Source organism: Magallana gigas, chromosome 9, assembly GCF_963853765.1.
Source record: "Magallana gigas chromosome 9, xbMagGiga1.1, whole genome shotgun sequence".
Lineage (NCBI taxonomy): Eukaryota > Metazoa > Mollusca > Bivalvia > Ostreida > Ostreidae > Magallana > Magallana gigas.
The window spans coordinates 49,550,762-49,569,591 of record NC_088861.1 but is presented as its reverse complement, the minus strand read 5'-3'; the positions used below and the strand labels follow the sequence as shown (position 1 = coordinate 49,569,591).

General features: G+C 34.1%; 3 protein-coding genes across 3 annotated transcripts; all 3 read right to left on the bottom strand.

Moving 5' to 3' along the window:
* Positions 1-1,655: 1,655 nt before the first annotated feature.
* On the bottom strand, positions 1,656-3,443 carry LOC105331461 (uncharacterized). The gene is made up of 2 exons (XM_011433674.4): positions 2,643-3,443; positions 1,656-2,388 (listed from the first exon to the last, which is right to left on the bottom strand). Exons 1-2 carry the CDS (start codon positions 3,340-3,342, stop codon positions 2,183-2,185), a joined length of 906 nt encoding a protein of 301 aa, XP_011431976.3. The 5' UTR covers positions 3,343-3,443; the 3' UTR covers positions 1,656-2,182.
* A 2,498-nt stretch (positions 3,444-5,941) lies between these two features.
* On the bottom strand, positions 5,942-9,402 carry LOC105331472 (tripartite motif-containing protein 2-like). The gene is made up of 2 exons (XM_066072329.1): positions 9,302-9,402; positions 5,942-7,821 (listed from the first exon to the last, which is right to left on the bottom strand). The coding sequence occupies exon 2, from the start codon at positions 6,786-6,788 to the stop codon at positions 6,081-6,083; it is 708 nt and encodes a 235-aa protein (XP_065928401.1). The 5' UTR covers positions 6,789-7,821; positions 9,302-9,402; the 3' UTR covers positions 5,942-6,080.
* Positions 9,403-13,910: 4,508 nt separating this feature from the next.
* Positions 13,911-17,872, bottom strand: LOC105331463 (tripartite motif-containing protein 3-like). Its single transcript, XM_066072027.1, has 3 exons — positions 17,788-17,872; positions 16,984-17,089; positions 13,911-16,007 (listed from the first exon to the last, which is right to left on the bottom strand). Exon 3 carries the CDS (start codon positions 15,969-15,971, stop codon positions 14,301-14,303), a length of 1,671 nt encoding a protein of 556 aa, XP_065928099.1. The 5' UTR covers positions 15,972-16,007; positions 16,984-17,089; positions 17,788-17,872; the 3' UTR covers positions 13,911-14,300.
* Positions 17,873-18,830: the final 958 nt, after the last annotated feature.

Genomic DNA, 18,830 nt, shown 5'->3' with positions numbered 1-18,830 from the left:
ATTATTTACTAGCTGTGTTTGATGCTGTGATCTGTGCATGCAGTGCACTCGCTCTCTCGAACGGGCACCTGTTACACGGATATCTAAAGCTGTGTGTATTTATCAAGTAACATAACAAGCAGAGATGAAACATAATAAGCAATTATTATTATTAAATAGATAATTGAATAAATCAATACTTAGATTCAGAGGCTTCCGTGTGCAGTAATGATACTATTGTCTTGTTTTTATTTTTAATTTTATTTTACTTAATATATGTTAACATGCTTAATACAAAATTTACAACAGTCATCATTTTTGAAATTGTGTGTTTACACCCACACATTAAATGCCAATTTACGGCATGACACTATTGACTGTATTGAAAATAAGGGAGGTAAATATATCCCACTTCTCGGTCTACGTTTGAAAGACTGTTAATATGAGGCTTACATGGGCACTGTCTGCTGCCTAATCCATTTATGTAAATACATATTTGCAAAATAAAACATGTTCAAATCAAATCAATATATATATATATATATATATATATATATATATATATATATATATATATATATATATATATATATATATATATATATATATATATATATATATATGTATTTACTACCATTCTGCACAAAATTTTATTATATATTCAGAGATCGAGAAGAGTCGAGACGACCGGAAGGGGGCATAAATATAGATATGAATAGATACGTTTTGAGAAAAAAAATACATGTTTATCTTTAACACTGTAGGAAACCACTGAATCGTCCACTTAGTGTTATTTAGTACATAACGATACCAGCTGGTAATTCCTTTTAGGAGGAACAAAAATAAAATTTTGAAAGAGTTAATATGCGTTACATTTTGATTATCATGTATAGAATTAGTATTTGTCAAGCAAATTGATTTATATCTGATACATGAATCTAATGATAGGAGATCCATTGTATGCATTGCATGTGAATGTATTTTTTTTTAATGTTATTTAGCAAATATGTCAGTCTCCTAATGAAGACTAACGGGAATTCAATTATGAAATTATCAAGTACACGTGTGTTAGTACTTCAAGTGAGAACTCGTCGGTGTAAAGAATATCTGTCCGAAATATTTGTATAATAAAACAGGACAGCATGTTTAAGTTAGAGGTAAAACATATTGTAATTCCATATGGTTTTGTTAGGTGGTGATAAATATACCAAATGATTCAATATCTATCGCTGGTAAATACATGTACAAACATTCTAAAACTTAGAATAATTTCTGAAAATATTAGACACAAGGAAAACATTTTAATTAAGCTAGTTTTATTTTTTTTTCTTATGATCGATGCCGTTTATACATAATCATTTGTCACTGACGAGTCTGTACGTTGAGGTTTGCTACGTATAGATCGATAAGAAATAATTGACATTGTAGTTTTAATTCATCCGTATCTATTAAAGCAAAGTAGAGAATTGTACTGCGATTTATAAATACTGTAACAACCCCCTCTCCTCCATTCTTACTATATGAACATACATAATGGATTTAATAATTGATTCAGAATTTTTCACCCTTCTTCTCTCGTTTGAGATTTATACATGTACATGTATACAATAACAAATTCAATAATATATGAAAACATTTCAGTTAAAATTAAGGAAATTAAATAGAAAGCTAAAAAGTCAAGTGATTTTGCTTCAAAAGCAGTTTTATGATGAATTTCCACATATGAAACAATTATAGCGGCAGATTTATAAAAAAAAATAATTCAAAGACAATATAACATTCAGTACAGTCATCTATATAGGCATGCGCAACAGCTTTACTATGAGCAGTCAAACTGGGTACTTAAACTGTAGGAATTTCATCAGGATAAAACAATATGCAAAATTGTAATGAGAAAGCATTGAATGAAAGCAGACACACTAAAACAACAGTTTCTGATAGCCTCTGGATTTACCAATCAAAACTTAGTAAAAATGCTCTCATAGGCCTTCCGATGTTCTTAGCCTAATTTTTGTTCCATCCAACATGCTAAGCATAACATAAACATGACAATCTAGCCCAGTCATGTAAAAGTAAGAGATCCATTTTGATATTAAAGTAAAGCCACGCAGACGTTTGCAGTTCTACAGTAGTCAAGAAATGCGCAAACAAATGGATGGATAGTTAAATCATTCAGAGATCGTCTGCATCCACACAAGCGAAGTCAGACTTCCATATGCTGCACAAGGGCCTCAATGTTGGGCATTTCCTCTCTTAGTTTGGTCCACTGAGGCTTGGTCAGGGCCACTCCTTTCGTGGAGCGCTGGAAAGTCCGGTCCTCGGAATATTCCCGGATGTCGACGAACACTTCCTCCTGGTGCTTGTGCACGCTTACACGCCGTTTCCACGACAACGAAAACAGAATCTGACCTGATTAAAAACATAAGAAAACTATTTAAACCAAATCTGATTCTGAAGAATAAGTGTAAAATGTTAATAATTGAGCTGTTATATAGTAAGTTTTCAGAAATTCAATAATCGGTGCTGCTTTGAAATTAATTCTGCGAGGATCTTTGATTCATAAAAGTACATTGTACAGGTTGTTAAATTGTTGACATGGTCGTGTTTAGCTCTATAGTGCCCCACCCTCTTTACGCCCCCCCCCCACACACACACATCAATACCTGGCTCGTCGTCTTCTTCCTCCTCCCTCTCTTCTTTCACCCTCTGATCTTTCCCCTTTGTTTTCGTTTCCTTAGATTTGGACTCTCTGGCAGCCATGATTTTCGTGGCCGCCTCGATCCCGTTTTGAATTGAACACAACTCCCGCCATTGGAGTTTATTCAGAGAAATTCCACGTTTGGACGGCTTGGCGATAGTAGATCCCTTAAGCAGGAAGAATTCTCTTAAACTGACGTAAATGTTGGTCTGATGTTTATAAACAGTAACACACAGCAGGTCAGTCAAATCAAACACGTTTTCATTCACCTCGTAATCCCCGCCCTCAACACTCCCACAATCCTTTGCCGCGATGATACTACTCTCCGTCGACCTCCCAGTACGCTTGCGCGAAGAGGCTGGCGGGCTGCTGGCCTCGTTCTGGAAATTGAATTTGTCAGCCTTGGACAATCCATTGATTCCGAACACAATCTCATTGAGAGTTTCTGGATCCACGCCCCGGAGATGATTTTTGTAAACACACGAAGTCCAGAAACACTTGTAGTGGAACCAGCTAGTCCTACACCTCACAGGTTTATCAGGTCCTTGATCCGCCACCACCCCGAGCACTAAACAGCCCGAACCTATCTTAAATTTACACCCTTTACATTTTGAGGCCGAATCGCTCATATATTTTATGACGAAAGGTTTTACTATGAAGGGCATTTCTTCTTAAACCCAATTCATATCAAAACCCAAACATGTTGACATGCCAATCCTAAGATCGGGGCGCTTTGTTTGCCGATCTTTAAATGCCAATGAATAAACGCTTTGAGGAGGTAGATTTACACCGAATACCGATAAGATTTCAATGAATTTAAAAATAGTTCACTGTACTGCGTTTTACACAAACGAGTAACTTGGGACAGACTACAGTAAATATAATCAATAGCGTAATGACCCAATAATGTATCGCCGTTACGCCACAATTCCGTTGTCTAGATATGGTCAACTGTTTTATGATAGTAAATAAGTAAACATATAGCGACTACAGATTATGTAGAAGTTTTATGATTATTTTAAAATATAAAATTTATATTTTAGATATGAATGTGTGCACAGAAGAGAAAAGGGAACATTTGCTACATGTTAAATCAAGAGAAATTTAATATGAAAATCGTATGATAACTATTGACCTCAAGTAATAAAGGGTATGTGAAGAACGGACCCAACTGGAATACAGAGGTACTAAGGTACACACCATTCAATATGCGATTTCGCCTCCAATATGGGCCTTTTACTAACATTAGGCATTTTCAATATTATACAATTTTAGTTACATGTATCATACATGTATACTTAAAGAAACGCAAATTACACAATTACCATGTACATATGTAAAGAGTTTTTCCTGACCTGCATGACATCATTAAAATCTTCTGGATATGTTTGGAATATATAGGAAAATAGATAGTATGCAATAAAAAAAATTGAATAATTGATTATTTGAACGACCTTAAACCAAAGACTCCGACTAAAATCGTGTTCTACAAACTCTCTACCCTATTTACATTTTCTGCTGAAAGTTATCACGGTTTAGAATATCAACTGACTTTATACACAGAGTTCTATGTAGTTATTTCTTGATGCAGGTTTCCTGAATTCATGATTAATCAGTGGTTACTGACATCATAACAAAATTGCGACAGGCATCTGTATCTATTTTTAGTAACAGGTACTTTCCGTTCGAACAGGCCACAGAATGGGAAAATGCGCTATCATACCTCTTTCGGAATTTGTGTTTGTCTTGTTCGACATCATTTAATGTGCATTATTATCCTCTACTACACTATATAATTAAAGATATTTAGCCATTTTTAATGATATTTTTAAACAACGCCAAAACAAGGAAACCACAGAAAATAAAATGGCAGGAAGGGATCACAGCGGTGGAAATTAAACTTATCAGATTCACGAGTCGTCATTTTACAATGGACGTTATTTATGTAAATAAAACTAAACACAAAAAACAACGCTATACATCTAGTTACCATGGTTACGTACAGAAAACAATTTAATTTTACCAACGATTTGTTGGGGTAAAATTCATATTTTGTGATTTAACATTGTACGCGGACCTAAACGGGGAGAGTGGTCTGGAACCCCCCCCACCCCACCCCCAACCCGAAAAAATTCAAACTTACTAAATTTAAACAGTAAAATTACCAAAACTAAGCCTCGGATCTCCCACTTAAAAGCCAGACTTACCCCCACTCCCCAGAAAAAAAATTGAATCCGCGCGTTGATCTCACTGAATCTGTTAAACAAATCTTCATCTCTATTTTAAATTAATTAGGTAAATATATTTGTCTGAGATGAAACAATATATTTGAAATGAAATAGCTACAGAGTTTGAATAACTGCTAGTTAAAAACACTGGTAAAACTCCCTCCACCCACCAACCTTCTCCATCCCGCACAGAATGAAGCAGTGTCATTCAGTCCCCTTTCCCGACCCATCATTTATACTGCAGTTGACTTGATGGCAGAACTTCATCCTGTGCGGAAAATAACAATCAAGTATGTGCTGTCCTAGCTATACACAAAGTCTGGTACAATTCAAAAGAATTTTTTTCTTTAAATTGTTTGTTTATACCAGGACGTGTGTGCGCTTCCTTTATGAAAGAAAAAAATCTTATTACCATGGGGTTTGAAAACTAAAGAGTATATTCTGATTTATATATATTGCTTTAATTTGAATGAATCATTTTTCCTTATTATCATCACTTTCCTCTATAATTAACAAATTAACTCTTTTCAAAAAAGTTCTGATTTATAAAGACAATCGGATTGGACAGTTCTTTAACCAAAATTGAAGAACTAAAAAGCATGTCCAATTACTTTTACATTATACTATCAGACATTACTTCTTGCATCCTAAATTTTGAAAAATCATCGAGAGAAAATATTTTTGATGCATAAGTTTAATGTCTATTTAATCTAGATGATCTAGCAATGTCAACAGTTCCAAGGATCAATAGTTTTTTTTTTCACTTCTTGACTTCTGATGTTGTCAAAATTCAATTCATGTTTACCTTATATATTTATTGACTTACTCAAATTCAAATAACTAGGCAATAGAAATTATTGTGAGTTCTTAATATTTGTTTCATCTGTAATTTACATGTGAGAAATAAATTGTATGTGTCTAACTGCTGTGCACACATGAACATACACAGCTGATAGTACGGTTTGTAGATCCTGTACATTGAATTCACAAAAACCATTTAAACACCATTTTATTTTACACATAATATGCAGACAGTTTTGACAAATATGTATATTACACAATAATACAAAGAGCTTTTAATATCAATTATATATAAACATATTTTTTTCTAGAATTACTCAACAAATTGATACAGAGTTCACTCATTTATATAAATGTACATGTAAACAGTTTGTTTACGCAAAGTATTGTATTTTCTTCACTATATCTGTGCCGTACTCAGTCACAAGGAGGTTGTCTCTGGTGTCCACACATAAATCCCATTGAGCCTGTAAATGACAGTTGTCAATGTATCGGAGGAACTGTCCGTACTGATCAAGGATTGGGATACGGTAGTTGACATTGTCCGCTGTCAGGATCCGACCCTGGCTGTCTGTTGTGATGCCGTGTGGATTGGATGATCCCTTGGAAGTAGAGGGAGGACCAGTGTAGGTAAACCGGAGTTTCCCGGCCTGATTGACCACCACTACTGCACGGGCTTTACTGTATGACACACATCTATCTAGGTTCCTGTTCTCAGTGATGTATTTAATTATATTTAATACATCAGATGAATAGAGAGGTTGTCCTTTATCGTCGTACTGAATACTTTGTTTCTCTGTGGAGCCAGAGTAACATACAACTTTTGTTTGTCTATAATCATCACTGATCATGACAACCAGGAGGTCACCGGAGGAGGTACTACAGCCATTGAGAGGTTTCCACCCCTGCAGTCTGATCACTGTCTGTATCTGTGTATTCTTCACTATGTTCACCGTTCTATCATGGTAATTAGTATAAACTAGATCCCCACTCCTTGTCACTGCTATGTCCTGTGGATAGTTCCCTGACTTGGTTTGGACTGACTTCACTTGTTCCCCCTGCAGGTTGTAGAGTCTCATCATCTTATTATTGAATTATTGAAACTACACGTCCAGATTGCTTCATCACTGTGACAAGTAACACTTGTTAGACAATTAAGAATGCCTCCATACCGAGTCTGTATGGTGGAGATGATCCGTGGCTCATCGAGCAGTGGTGTGAGAGGAGAGGATCCAGCTTCTGAGGTTTCCATGGTGTAGCCGTGTTCCTCTGTTGTAATGGAGAATGCTGACAGGGAACCAAATTGTTGGTAAAGTTGTTTTGTGTTAATTTTCTGAGGGGTGAAGTTTGGTAGAGAAACTGTAAGTTTAGGAGGCAATTTTCTGAATTTAGCAATCCTGGATTTGTAGGCAGAGACACGGTTGACATCGTTGGAGTCCAGTAACTTCTTCAGATCAACAATGCTCTGTGTGATTTTAGAAATGGTGCGTGTGATTTCATCTTCCTGTTTGTTTTAGACAGCCAGATGTTTGGAGTCCATTTCATCAAGATCAGATTTCAGTTTCTGTATAATGATGTCTATTTCTCTGTGCCAGACTTCGCCATGTTTGTCAATTGCTGTTGTCAATTTCTCTGAGTTTTTACTCAGATCAGCTTTCTGCTCTGTTATTTTGTTTGCAATCTCTTGGTATTTAGGAGAAAGGGATTTAATTAGTTCTTGCAAATCTTTTCGTATATCTTCTCTTTTCTTTTCATAATTGGTATAAATGTCTACTAACTTATGATTTTTGTGACTTTCAGAGGAAACACAGTGGACACAAATAGGAATGTCACATTGTTAACAATGAAGTTCACATTGCTTAGGGGAATGTTTTGTGCAAATGGGATAATTTGGAGTAGATCCTCGGTCTTTGAACGGTACCACCTGATGTTTTTTAGATAAATCCAGCATGTGTTCTCCAACACAAGCTTTGCAGAGATTGGTCTGACAGAAATCACAGTGTAGTTGGGGGGGGGGGGGGGGCAGGAGTATCACAAACATCACAACGCACCACATCCTGGACGCTGCTTCGGGGATCCATGGTCAATTCCTTTATGTATGGTGCAAGGAGGATTCTGAAATAAATGAATACATATCATTAATTTTGATCAAAATGGGATATGTTATACAAGTTTATTTATTCAGGGGTATTTTTTTTTTTGAAAATCCAAAAAAAAAATTATTCTAATCAATCATAATTCACCAATTATTTTTATCAAATGAAAAAATGACAATAACAAACTGTCAATATAAATACCTTTTAAAAAGCAAAAGCTTTAATAAGAATTGTTATTTCACTTTTAGTTTAATCAAAAAATGCAACAATAATTCTAATAATTTAAAAGATGTCTATTTACATGTTAACAGTTTATAACAATTATTGAGCTGAAATAGGAAATTTTGATTAAAGTTTTATCAAACTGATTTTTGCTATTTTATTGTCTCTTCGCGATAAAACAGGTCGGGCCAGTAGGATCACCATTAAAATGATTTGAGAACTGGACCTGATTTTTTTAACACAAACAAAATGGGGATGACATATATGGTGTGTGTGTGTGTGGAGGGGGGGGGGGGGGTTGAATTCCATTTTTCTTGTGTATGGGTCTGAGCAATATCTAATATTGAAAACATCTTAATTATGTTTCGTGTGTTGAAGTACAGCATTTTCACATACAAAATGTTTAGAATATGAAAAAAAACTATATTTTTAGGACACAACTTGAAATAATCTTCACACTTATATTCTCTTTTTTGATTGGGGAGGTGGGGGGGGGGGGGGCGGGATTTATTGTTTCCAAACATCTCATATTTATTTAGTAATTTTCAATAAACTTTACCAGTACTTTCAAATTGCAACAAAGATTTATCTATCTAACTGAAAGCTGGTGAAAAACAAGAGGCCCATGAAACTTGACCATAACCTGAATAAAGACCTTGGACCTATTAATAGAAGCTACATGTAAGTTATATTATAATCTGTCCCGAGTTTTTGCTTCCACCACTTTTTGCTTGATATTTTAATAATAGTAAATACCTTTGTGCTCAAACTACGTTCATCCACTTATATGAAAAATGTCCAGATTAACTGTACATTTTTTGAAACGCCCCCTCTACCGCTTCAGGTTTCAATACACATCCCAAAATTGAAAGTCTACGGAGATTTTGCATTGCATCAGCCATTAATAAGCCCGGATGATAATGTTAAAAAATTGCGCGATGTATTCCGAATGGAGAAAAGAAGTAAACATTTCCCATTAATACAAATCTCCGTAAGAAAATTGTTTTCGTTCCTGTGAAATTTTTTGAGTGAAAAGGGATAATTGTTTAATTAAGATATCTTGGATATATTCCCTTTCATCGATTTCATGATGCAATTGTATTTCTTTCACAGGTATGTGTATTTTTATTAAAAATCATCAAAAATTGATGGAAGCAATAACTTGGGACACACTATAGTAAACCAATTGGGAATTATGAATTACCTACTTGAGTTGGAAGAATTGAGTATTGCTGATGCTTGTCAATTTATTTCTATAAAAAGTTAGATTTACAAACCTTGTACTAGACGGGTTTTATCGACATGTAACGGATGAAGTTTTGGAGATCAATTTGCTTGGAAGTAACGGGAAATCAAAGCTTCCTCTAATGGTACACCTAGATAAAAAATAATTTATCATCAGTAAGAAAAGAAAAGCTTCAAAATATTTTTTTTCTATACATATTAATATTTTATATTATTATTCAGATATTATTATTCATATATATATAAGTTAAATTGTTTGTGATATTATCAAACAGACAGCATGTACTTTAACCAAATTAGTCAATTTGAAAAGAGTGCCTACTTACACCAATACAACCACCGACACACAATAACAGTACATACTTGCCCCATTTACAGCAAGACACAAAATTACAGGAAGTATTATACTCATTACCCCCCCCCCCCCCCCCGCCCCATTTAGATTTTAATCTGTCAAAACCTTGTGGAGTAATGGGGCTCAGCAATACATGTTCAAGTCCTTCTTACTCTTAAAATCTCTGAAAATTTATGCATTTCGCCCCCTGTAACCCTACTGGAAGAACATTCCTGGATCCACCCATGGTCCGGCAGTTTACCTGGCCAGAATCTATTTGAACATGTTCAACATAAGCACCCCAGTTTCAAATCCAATAATATATTCTTTTAATCGTTCTGATCATTTATATTCTATGTACAAACCTCAAGATATGGCAGTAGGCGTTCCGATCTCACATGACCTCGAAGATTCCAGGCGCTATGTCAATTCGCTCTCTAGTTGTTTAGGTCCTTTAAGTTTTCTGTTTAGCAACATAGTGTAATTATGACAGTAAAATGCACGTCATTGAATAGATTTAAAAAATAATTACTTTAGTAATTCTAATGTTGTTATCACTAGAATGACAGTTATGTTTGTATTTTTTTTTCATTCAAATGACTATATTATATCTCCAAACCTTCTCTCTAAAAAATAAAAATATGATATAAATAAGAATGTAAAAAAATCAGATATAATATAAATATAAATAAATAAATTTAAAAAAATAAATAAATAAAATAAAATAAATAAATTTAAAAAATAAACCGTGTTTATATATATATTTATAAAAAGGATTTAAAACATGCCAAATCTTTTTTTAAAAGGAAGTCCTACGCCTAAATATCGAAGCATTATAAATAAAAATAAAGTGCACATGAAAAACAGAAATCAAATTTACATTGCCATGTCAATTTCTCAAAATTTAATTTGATTCTTTTTTTTCCTCAAATCCATGTGTACGAGGTCTGAAACTGATGGAAAATTTTGTATTTTCCATTTAATTGACCAATAACTTTTACCTCTTAATAAAACTACAAAAATGTCAGGGCTCTGAAAAGAGCATGTGCATGATACATTAATTTGAAAAAAAATTGCAAATTTTCTGCTTCACATGTCTCCCTGTTTTTACTGGCAACTGCCTCATTTTTGTTTCTCAGCATGATTAATTAAGTTGATTCCCGGATGTGAGCGGGATAGTGATACCGATGTCAAAATAAGATAGAATCGGTTATATTTAAAGAGATATGATCACGATTTTTGCGAAAAGATATTTTGCTGATTTTAATATTTTAAAAGCTTTCGTAAGGCATGTCTAATAGTTAGACATAATGTGAGTGTTAGTCGTCGTGTTATACACGAGATACAGAGACCACAATTCATAATTTTCATGTAAAAAAAGCTTCCCAGTGGGCACGCAACGTTGTTTCAACGTTGAGAAATGGTTGAAATCAAGTTGCAACGTTGATCAACCATTATTCAACGTTGAATCAACGTTGAGGTTTCAACGTTGAAACTTAAAAAATAATTCAACGTTGAAACTTAAACCATATTTCAACGTCGATTCCACGTTGAAGACCCAACTTATTTTCTACGTTGAAGACATCAACCACTTTTCAACGTTGAAACAACGTTTTAATATATAAATGAAACTGAACACATTTTCAAATTTAATCTTTCTTATCATTTGTTTAATTTAGGTTTTACTTATATTTTGTAAAGTGGAAGCATTAAATGTTGTGTTTTTACAAATATTAAATGTTAATTTGAATACAATTTTATCTTATATATTTTCGAATAAAATTATCATATTGTTGTCTTATCCAATTAAAATATCAAATTTCTTTTAAATGAAAAGTTAAATTAATATTTCACTTAACATGTTTTAAAAAAGATTGTTTTCATACAGGACATTTGAATTTCAGCTGTGCGTACAGCAAGTGGCTAATTGCATTTTAACTGGGTCAGTGAGAAGGGGATGCGCAGACCCAGCACTACTGCAAGCCCTGCTGATCTAGGAAGTTATGCAATTTACCAGCCTGCTCTATGTCAGCTTGACAGCTAAACACGCTATTGGTGAACAACGAAAGTCAGTTCTTAGGTACACCTCGTGCAGTCACTACACAGATTTTATGTACAGTAAAATGCAGGGATTTTAGCTTTTGGACTATTAATTATACCCCCGCAAACGAAGTTTAGGGGGGTATATTGGTTTCACTCCGTCTGTCCGTCTGTCTGTCCGTCCGTCTGTCCGTCTGTCTGTAGACGCAACTTTGTCCCCACTTTGTCAAATACTTCTAGGATTTAAAAAAAGGCCGACTTTATACATTTGGATTTTTTTGATTAAGTGTCAAAACACATAAAACAGCACAACGTAAAAAAAATGTTTATAAACAACATTTTGCAAAAATCACTTAATCTCAATTTTTATTCATTGTCATATCTTTAATTTTAAACCAGATTTCAACACACAGTTTCTACGTTGAATCAACCTTGAATTTTGACGTTGAAACAACGTTACATTTTCAACGTTGCCTCAACTTTCATATGCAACCTTATTTCAACGTTGATTCAACGTTGATGCCTGACGTTGAAACAAAGTTGTTTCAACGTTGAAATGTTTTTGTTCACGTATTGAGTGTTGAAGTAAAAATTCTTGTTTTAGACATGATCATGAAATGAAAGTAATAAACGCTAAGAACAATTTACTTATGCCTAAAATTAATTAAAAGAGGCATCTAGTTACTGAAAAAAATTTATTTTTACCAACAATTTGTTGGGGTGAAATTCATATGTTGGGATATTAGCATTGTACGCAGACCTAAAAGGGAAGGGTGGTCTGGACCCCCCGCCCGAATAACTCAAACTTAGTAAATTCAAACAGTAAAATTACCAAAACTTAGCCTCGGACCTCCCACTTAAAAGCCAAACTAACCCCCACTTCCTAGGAAAAAAATTAAATCCGCTCATGGATCTCACTGAAAACGTTTAACAAATCTTTATCTCTATTCTAAACAAGGGATGTTTGTGTAACACTTATATTATAAATGAAAACGGCAAATAAATAAAAAAATGTCTACGTCTCTACAATTTCGATAAGGCTAGCATTGTCCATATAGGGATATTTATTAAAATCCTTGTTTTTATGCTTAATATGTGTATGGACATCATTCTTTCGAAAATTGTTCAATCGTACCCCAAATCGAAGTTGACATAGATATTATTATTATAAACCTGTATATTTAATTTCATTTCAACATGTTTATCCTCTGTGAAGAAAATGAGTGGAAACTGCAAATAATTGGAATTTTTCTACGTCCGAGGGCCATAACTCTGTCGTACATTTTTCGATCGTACCCAATATCAAACTTGACTTAGCTTTTAATCATGTTAAACCTGTATACTTAATTTCATTTCAATATGTTAATCCTCCGCAAAGAAAATGAACAGAACAGTTGGTGGACCGACCGATATAAAGAGAGACGGACAGCAGCAAAGCAATATCATTATGCACTCCCTTCTTCGATTAATTAGGTAAATATATTTGTCTAAGATGAAACAATATATTTAAAATGAAATCCCTATATAATTTGAACAACCGACTCCCTCCACCAACCAACCTTCTCCATCCCGCACAGAATGAAGCAGTGTCATTTAGTCCCCTTAATCGACCCATCAGTTATACTGCAGTTGACTTAATGACAGAGCTTCATCCTGTGCTGAAAATAACGGTCACGTATGTCCTAGCTATAGATTTAGTCTGAAACAATTCAAAAGAACCTTTTTTTTAAATTGTTTGTTTATACCAAGCACGTGTGTGTGCTTCCTTTATGTAATGAAAATCTTATTACCACAGGGTATGAAAACTGAAGAGTATATTCTGATTTATATAATGTTTTCGAATAAATCATTTTTCCTTAAAATCATCACTTTCCTCTATAATTAACAAATCAACTCTCTTCAAAAAAGTTCCGATTTAAAAAGAAAATCAGATTGGACAGTTCTCATCTTTAACCAGAACTAAAGAAAGTAAAAAGCATGTCCAATTACTTTTACATTATACTATCAGACATTACTTCTTGCATCCTCAATTTTGAAAAATCACAAGAGAAAATGTTTTTGATGCATAAGTTTGATGTCCTTTAAATCTAGATGATCTAGAAGATCCATAGAGATGTTTTAAAATGTCAACAGTTCCAAGGATCAATTTTTTTTCCACTTCTTGCCTTCTCATGTCAAAATTCAATTTGTGTTTACCATGTTTACCATATATATTTATTGACTTACCCAAATTCAAATTAACTGAGCAATAGAAATAATTTTAAAAAATGAATTTACACGCTGACAAAAAGCTTTATTTATACAACTGATATAAAACTATTTACACAGTTTGCACCTTTAAAACCACAATTTGTGAGTCAGTAATATTCGTTTTATCTGTAATCAACATGTGAGAAATAACTTGTATGTGTTTAACTGCTGTGCACACATGAACATACACAGTTGATATTACAGTTTGTAGGCACAATAAATTAACAGAAACCATTTAAACACCATTTGTTTACACATAATATGCAGACAGCTTTGAGAAACATGTATTACACAACAATACATAGCATTTTTTATATCAATAATATATAAACATATTTTTTCTAGGTTTACTCAAATTGATACATAGTTCACTCATATATATATAAATGTACATGTAAACAGTTTGTTTACACATAATATTGTATTTTCTTCACTTTACCTGTGACATGTTCAGCCACAAAGAGGTTGTCTCTGGTGTCCACACATAAACCATATGGACGGTCTAAATGACAGTTGTCAATGTAGCGGAGGAACTGTCCGTCCTGATCCAGGATGTGGATACAGTGGTTGCAGTTTGCTGTCAAGATCCGACCCTGGCTGTCTGTTGTGATGGTGCGTGGATAAAATGATTCATTGGTAGTAGAGGGAGGACCAGTGTAGGTAAACCGGAGTTTCCCGGCCTGATTGACCACCACTACTGCACGGGCGTCCCCGTCTGACACACAGATATCTAGGTTCCTGTTCTCACTGATGTATTTTATGCCACCAGATGAATAGAGAGGTTTTCCTTTGTCATTAAACTGAATATTTTGTTTCTCTGTGGAGCCAGAGTAACACACAACTTTTGATTGTTTATCATCACCGTCCATGACAACCAGGAGGTCACCAGAGGAGGTACTACAGACACCCTGAGGTTTCCACCCCTGTAGTCTGATCACTGTCTGTATCTGTGTATTCTTCACTATGTTCACAGTTCTATCATGGTAATCAGCATAAACTAAGTCCCCACGCCTTGTCACTGCTATGTCCCATGGAACGTACCCTGACTTGGTTTGGACTGACTTCACTAGTTCCCCCTGCAGGTTGTAGAGACTCATCATCCAATTATCATAACTACACGTCCAGATTTCTTCATCACTGTGACAAGTAACACTGGTTGGATAATAAGAATAGCCTCCATATTGTGTCTGTATGGTGGAGATGATCCATGGCTCATCAAGCAGTGGTTTGAGAGGAGAGGATCCAGCTTCTGAGGTTTCCATGGTGTAGCCATGTTCCGCTGTTGTAATGGAGAATGCTGACAGGGAACCAAATTGTTGGTAAACTTGTTCTGGGTTAATTTTCTGAGGGATGAAGTTTGGTAGAGAAACTGTGAGTTTAGGAGGCAATCTTCTGAATTCAACAATCCTGGATTTGTAGGCAGAGACACGGCTGACATCATTGGAGTCCAGTAACTTCAGATCACCAATGCTCTGTGTGATTTCAGAAATTGTGCGCGTGATTTCATCTTGCTGTTTGTTTAAGACAGCCAGGTGTTTGGCGTCCATTTCATAAAGATCAGATTTCAGTTTCTGTATAATGGTGTCTATTTCTCTGTGCCAGACTTCTCCATGTTTGTCTATTGCTGTTGTCAATTTCTCTGAGTTTTTACTCAGATCAGCTTTCTGCACTGTTATTTTGTTTGCAATCTCTTGGTATTTAGGAGAAAGGGATTTAATTAGTTCTTGCAAATCTTTTCGTATATCTTCTCTTTTCTTTTCATAGTTGGTATAAATGTCTACTAACTTATGATTTTTGTGATTTTCAGAGGAAACACAGTGGGCACAAATAGGAATGTCACATTGTTGACAATGAATCTCACATTGCTTGGGGGAATGTTTTGTGCAAATGGGATAATTTGGAGTAGATCCTCGGTCTTTGAACGGTACCACCTGATGTTTTTTGGATAAATCCAGCATATGTTCCCCAACACAAGCTTTGCAGAGATTGGTCTGACAGAAGTCACAGTGTAGTGGGGGGACAGGGGTATCACACACATCACAACGCACCACATCCTGGGCAGTACTTCGGGGCTCCATGGTCAAGTCTTTTACATGTATGGTGCAGGGAGGATTCTTAAATAAATGTATACATATCATAAGTTTCAATCATAATGGGACATGTTATACAAGTTTATCTATATCAGATCTATTTTTTTTTGGAAAATCCAAAATAGATTATTTCAATCAATTATAATCAACAAATTATTTTTATCAAATGAAAAAATACAATCACAAAATGTCAATATAATTACATTTTAAAAAGCAAAAGCTTTAATTAGAACTGTTATTTCTCTTTTAGTTTAATCAAACAATGCAGCAATAATTCTAATAAATTAAAACATGAATTTTTAAATGTTCACAGTTTAAAACAATTATTGAGCTGAATTTAGAAACTTTAATTTAAGTTTTATCAAACTGATTTTTGCTATTTTATTGTCTTTTCTTGATAAAACAGGTCGGGCCAATAGGATCACCATTTGAGACCTGACTCCATTACAATATCAATCAATCAAAATATGGATGACATACATGTATATGGGTGGGGGTTGAATTCCAAATTTCTGGTGTATGTGTCTGATCAATATCTAATATTGAAGTACAGCATTTTCGTATACAAAATGTTTAAAATATGAAAACACTATACATGTATTTTTAGGACACAACTTGAAATAACTGACTTTATTAAAATAATATATCTTCACACATATTTTCTCTATTATTATTTTTTTTTGGGGGGGGGGGGGGTTTATTGTTTCAAAACATCTCATATTTATTTAGTAATTTTCAAGAAACTTTACGGTACTTTCAAATTGCAACATAGATTTGTTTTATCTAATTTAAAGCTGGTGAAAAACAACAGGCCCATGAAACTTGACCATGTACCGAATAAAATTATAGACCTCCAACCTATTAAATGAAGCTACATGTAATTTATATCAGTAAACCATGCAGATTCGATTGGAATTGATGAATTAGCTACTTGAGTTGGACGAATTGAGTATTGCTGATGTCTGTCAATTTATTTCTATAAAAAGTTAGATTTACAAACCTTGCACTAGACGGGTTTTATCGACATGGAACGGATGAAGTTTTGGAGAATGGCGATCAATTTGCTTGGAAGTATCGGGAAATCAAAACTTCCTCAAATGTTACACCTAGATAGAAAATAATTCAACATCAGTAAGAAAAGAAAAGCTCCAAAACATTTTTTTTCTATGTATAATAATATTTTATAAATAATTACTTTGCATGGACATTTTTTTAAATGCATTATTTTGTTAAAAATGTTTGTGATCTTATCAAACAGACAGCATGTACTTTCACCAAATTAGTCAGTTTGAAAAGAGTGCCTACTTACACCAATACAACTACGGACACACAATCACACTATATACTGCGGTGTATATATATATATATATATAGATATAGATATAGATATATATATATATATATATATATATATATATATATATATATATATATACTTACCCCATTAACAGCAAGACACAAAATTAACAGGAAGTATTACACTCATTAACCCCCCCCCCCCCCCATTTTGATTTTAATCTTTCAAAACCTTGTGGAGTAATGAGGCTCAGCAATACATGTTCAAGTCCTTCGTACTCTTTAAATCGCTGAAAAATTTAGGTATTTCGTCCCCTGTAGCCCTACAGAAAAGGAAATTCCTGAATCTACCTTTACCCACAGGCACCTGAATTCAGGTGCCTGTTTACCTGAGCAGAATCGATTTCAACATAAGCACCCTAGTTTCAAACTAACTCAACATGCCTGTGTAAAGCATGCTTCATTAATAATGAATTCTTATCTGATCATTTATATTCTATGTACAAACCTGAAGCTCAACAACTGTCAACAGTTTAATATCTGCAGGCGTTCCCCATATCATATGACCTCGAAGATTCCAGGCTCTATGTCAATTTGCTCTCTGGTTGTTTCGGTCCTAAAAGTCGCGTCGTATTAATTTTCTGTTCACGACATACTGTTATTATCAGGCAACTAATTTTCTGAAATTTACATATAAAAAATTGAATTACCCTGGAATTGCCCCCCCCCCCCCTATTTTTTTGTGCGTCTGTAAAATATTGCCATGAAAGTATGGAAATGAAGAGTGAAATTGAATTAATAGATATACCACGCCAGCCCCCCCCCCCCCCCTCCCGGATTAGGATATTTTGAAGATTTTGGGAAAGCTCCTTTTTTTTTTTGGACAAATCAAGATTTTTTGGATGAGTCCGCCCCCCCCCCCCCCCCCAACTTTCCAAAACGTTGCTACGTGCCTGAATTTTTGACTGCAAATGTTATGCAGATCAATGAATCGATTACCTTAAATGATTATCCCCATATATATACTTTCTTCCCCCAAAATATAAAAATATGAAATAAATAAGTATTCAGATATCTTATAGAAAAATAAATAAATAAATGCAAAAAATAATTGTGTTTACATATATTAAAAAAGATTTTAAAACATGCCAAATCTTCATTTTTTTTTATAAAAAGGTAGTCCTAGATATCGAAGCATTATGAATAAAAATAAAGTACGCATGAATTAATTAAACACAGAAGTCAAATGTACATTGCCATGTCAATTCCTAAAAATGATAATGTTGATTCCCAAGTGTAAACGGGATAGTGATACCAATGTCAAAAGAAGATAGAATCGGTTATATTTAAAGAGATATGATCACGATTTTTGCGAAAAGATATTGTGCTGTTTATCTATACTACTATATTAAAATAATAGACTCGAATTTTTAGTCTTTAATACCAAGAAATCGGAAGAATACTGTCTTTTGTTTTATATATTTTAAACATCTTTGGTACTTGAAGATTACCAATTTGTTTTTATTTTTTCTCAGTTAAGCTTCGCTAATT

What these genes read in the sequence shown, in the direction of transcription:
- LOC105331463 (XM_066072027.1), bottom strand. Translation starts at nt 15,971, where the DNA reads ATGGAGCCCCGAAGTACTGCCCAGGATGTGGTGCGTTGTGATGTGTGT.
- LOC105331461 (XM_011433674.4), bottom strand. Translation starts at nt 3,342, where the DNA reads ATGCCCTTCATAGTAAAACCTTTCGTCATAAAATATATGAGCGATTCG. An exon ending in GGAAGAAGACGACGAGCCAG is followed by an intron (nt 2,389 to 2,642) that starts GTATTGATGTGT and finishes GTTTTTAATCAG; the next exon opens with GTCAGATTCTGTTTTCGTTG.
- LOC105331472 (XM_066072329.1), bottom strand. Translation starts at nt 6,788, where the DNA reads ATGATGAGACTCTACAACCTGCAGGGGGAACAAGTGAAGTCAGTCCAA.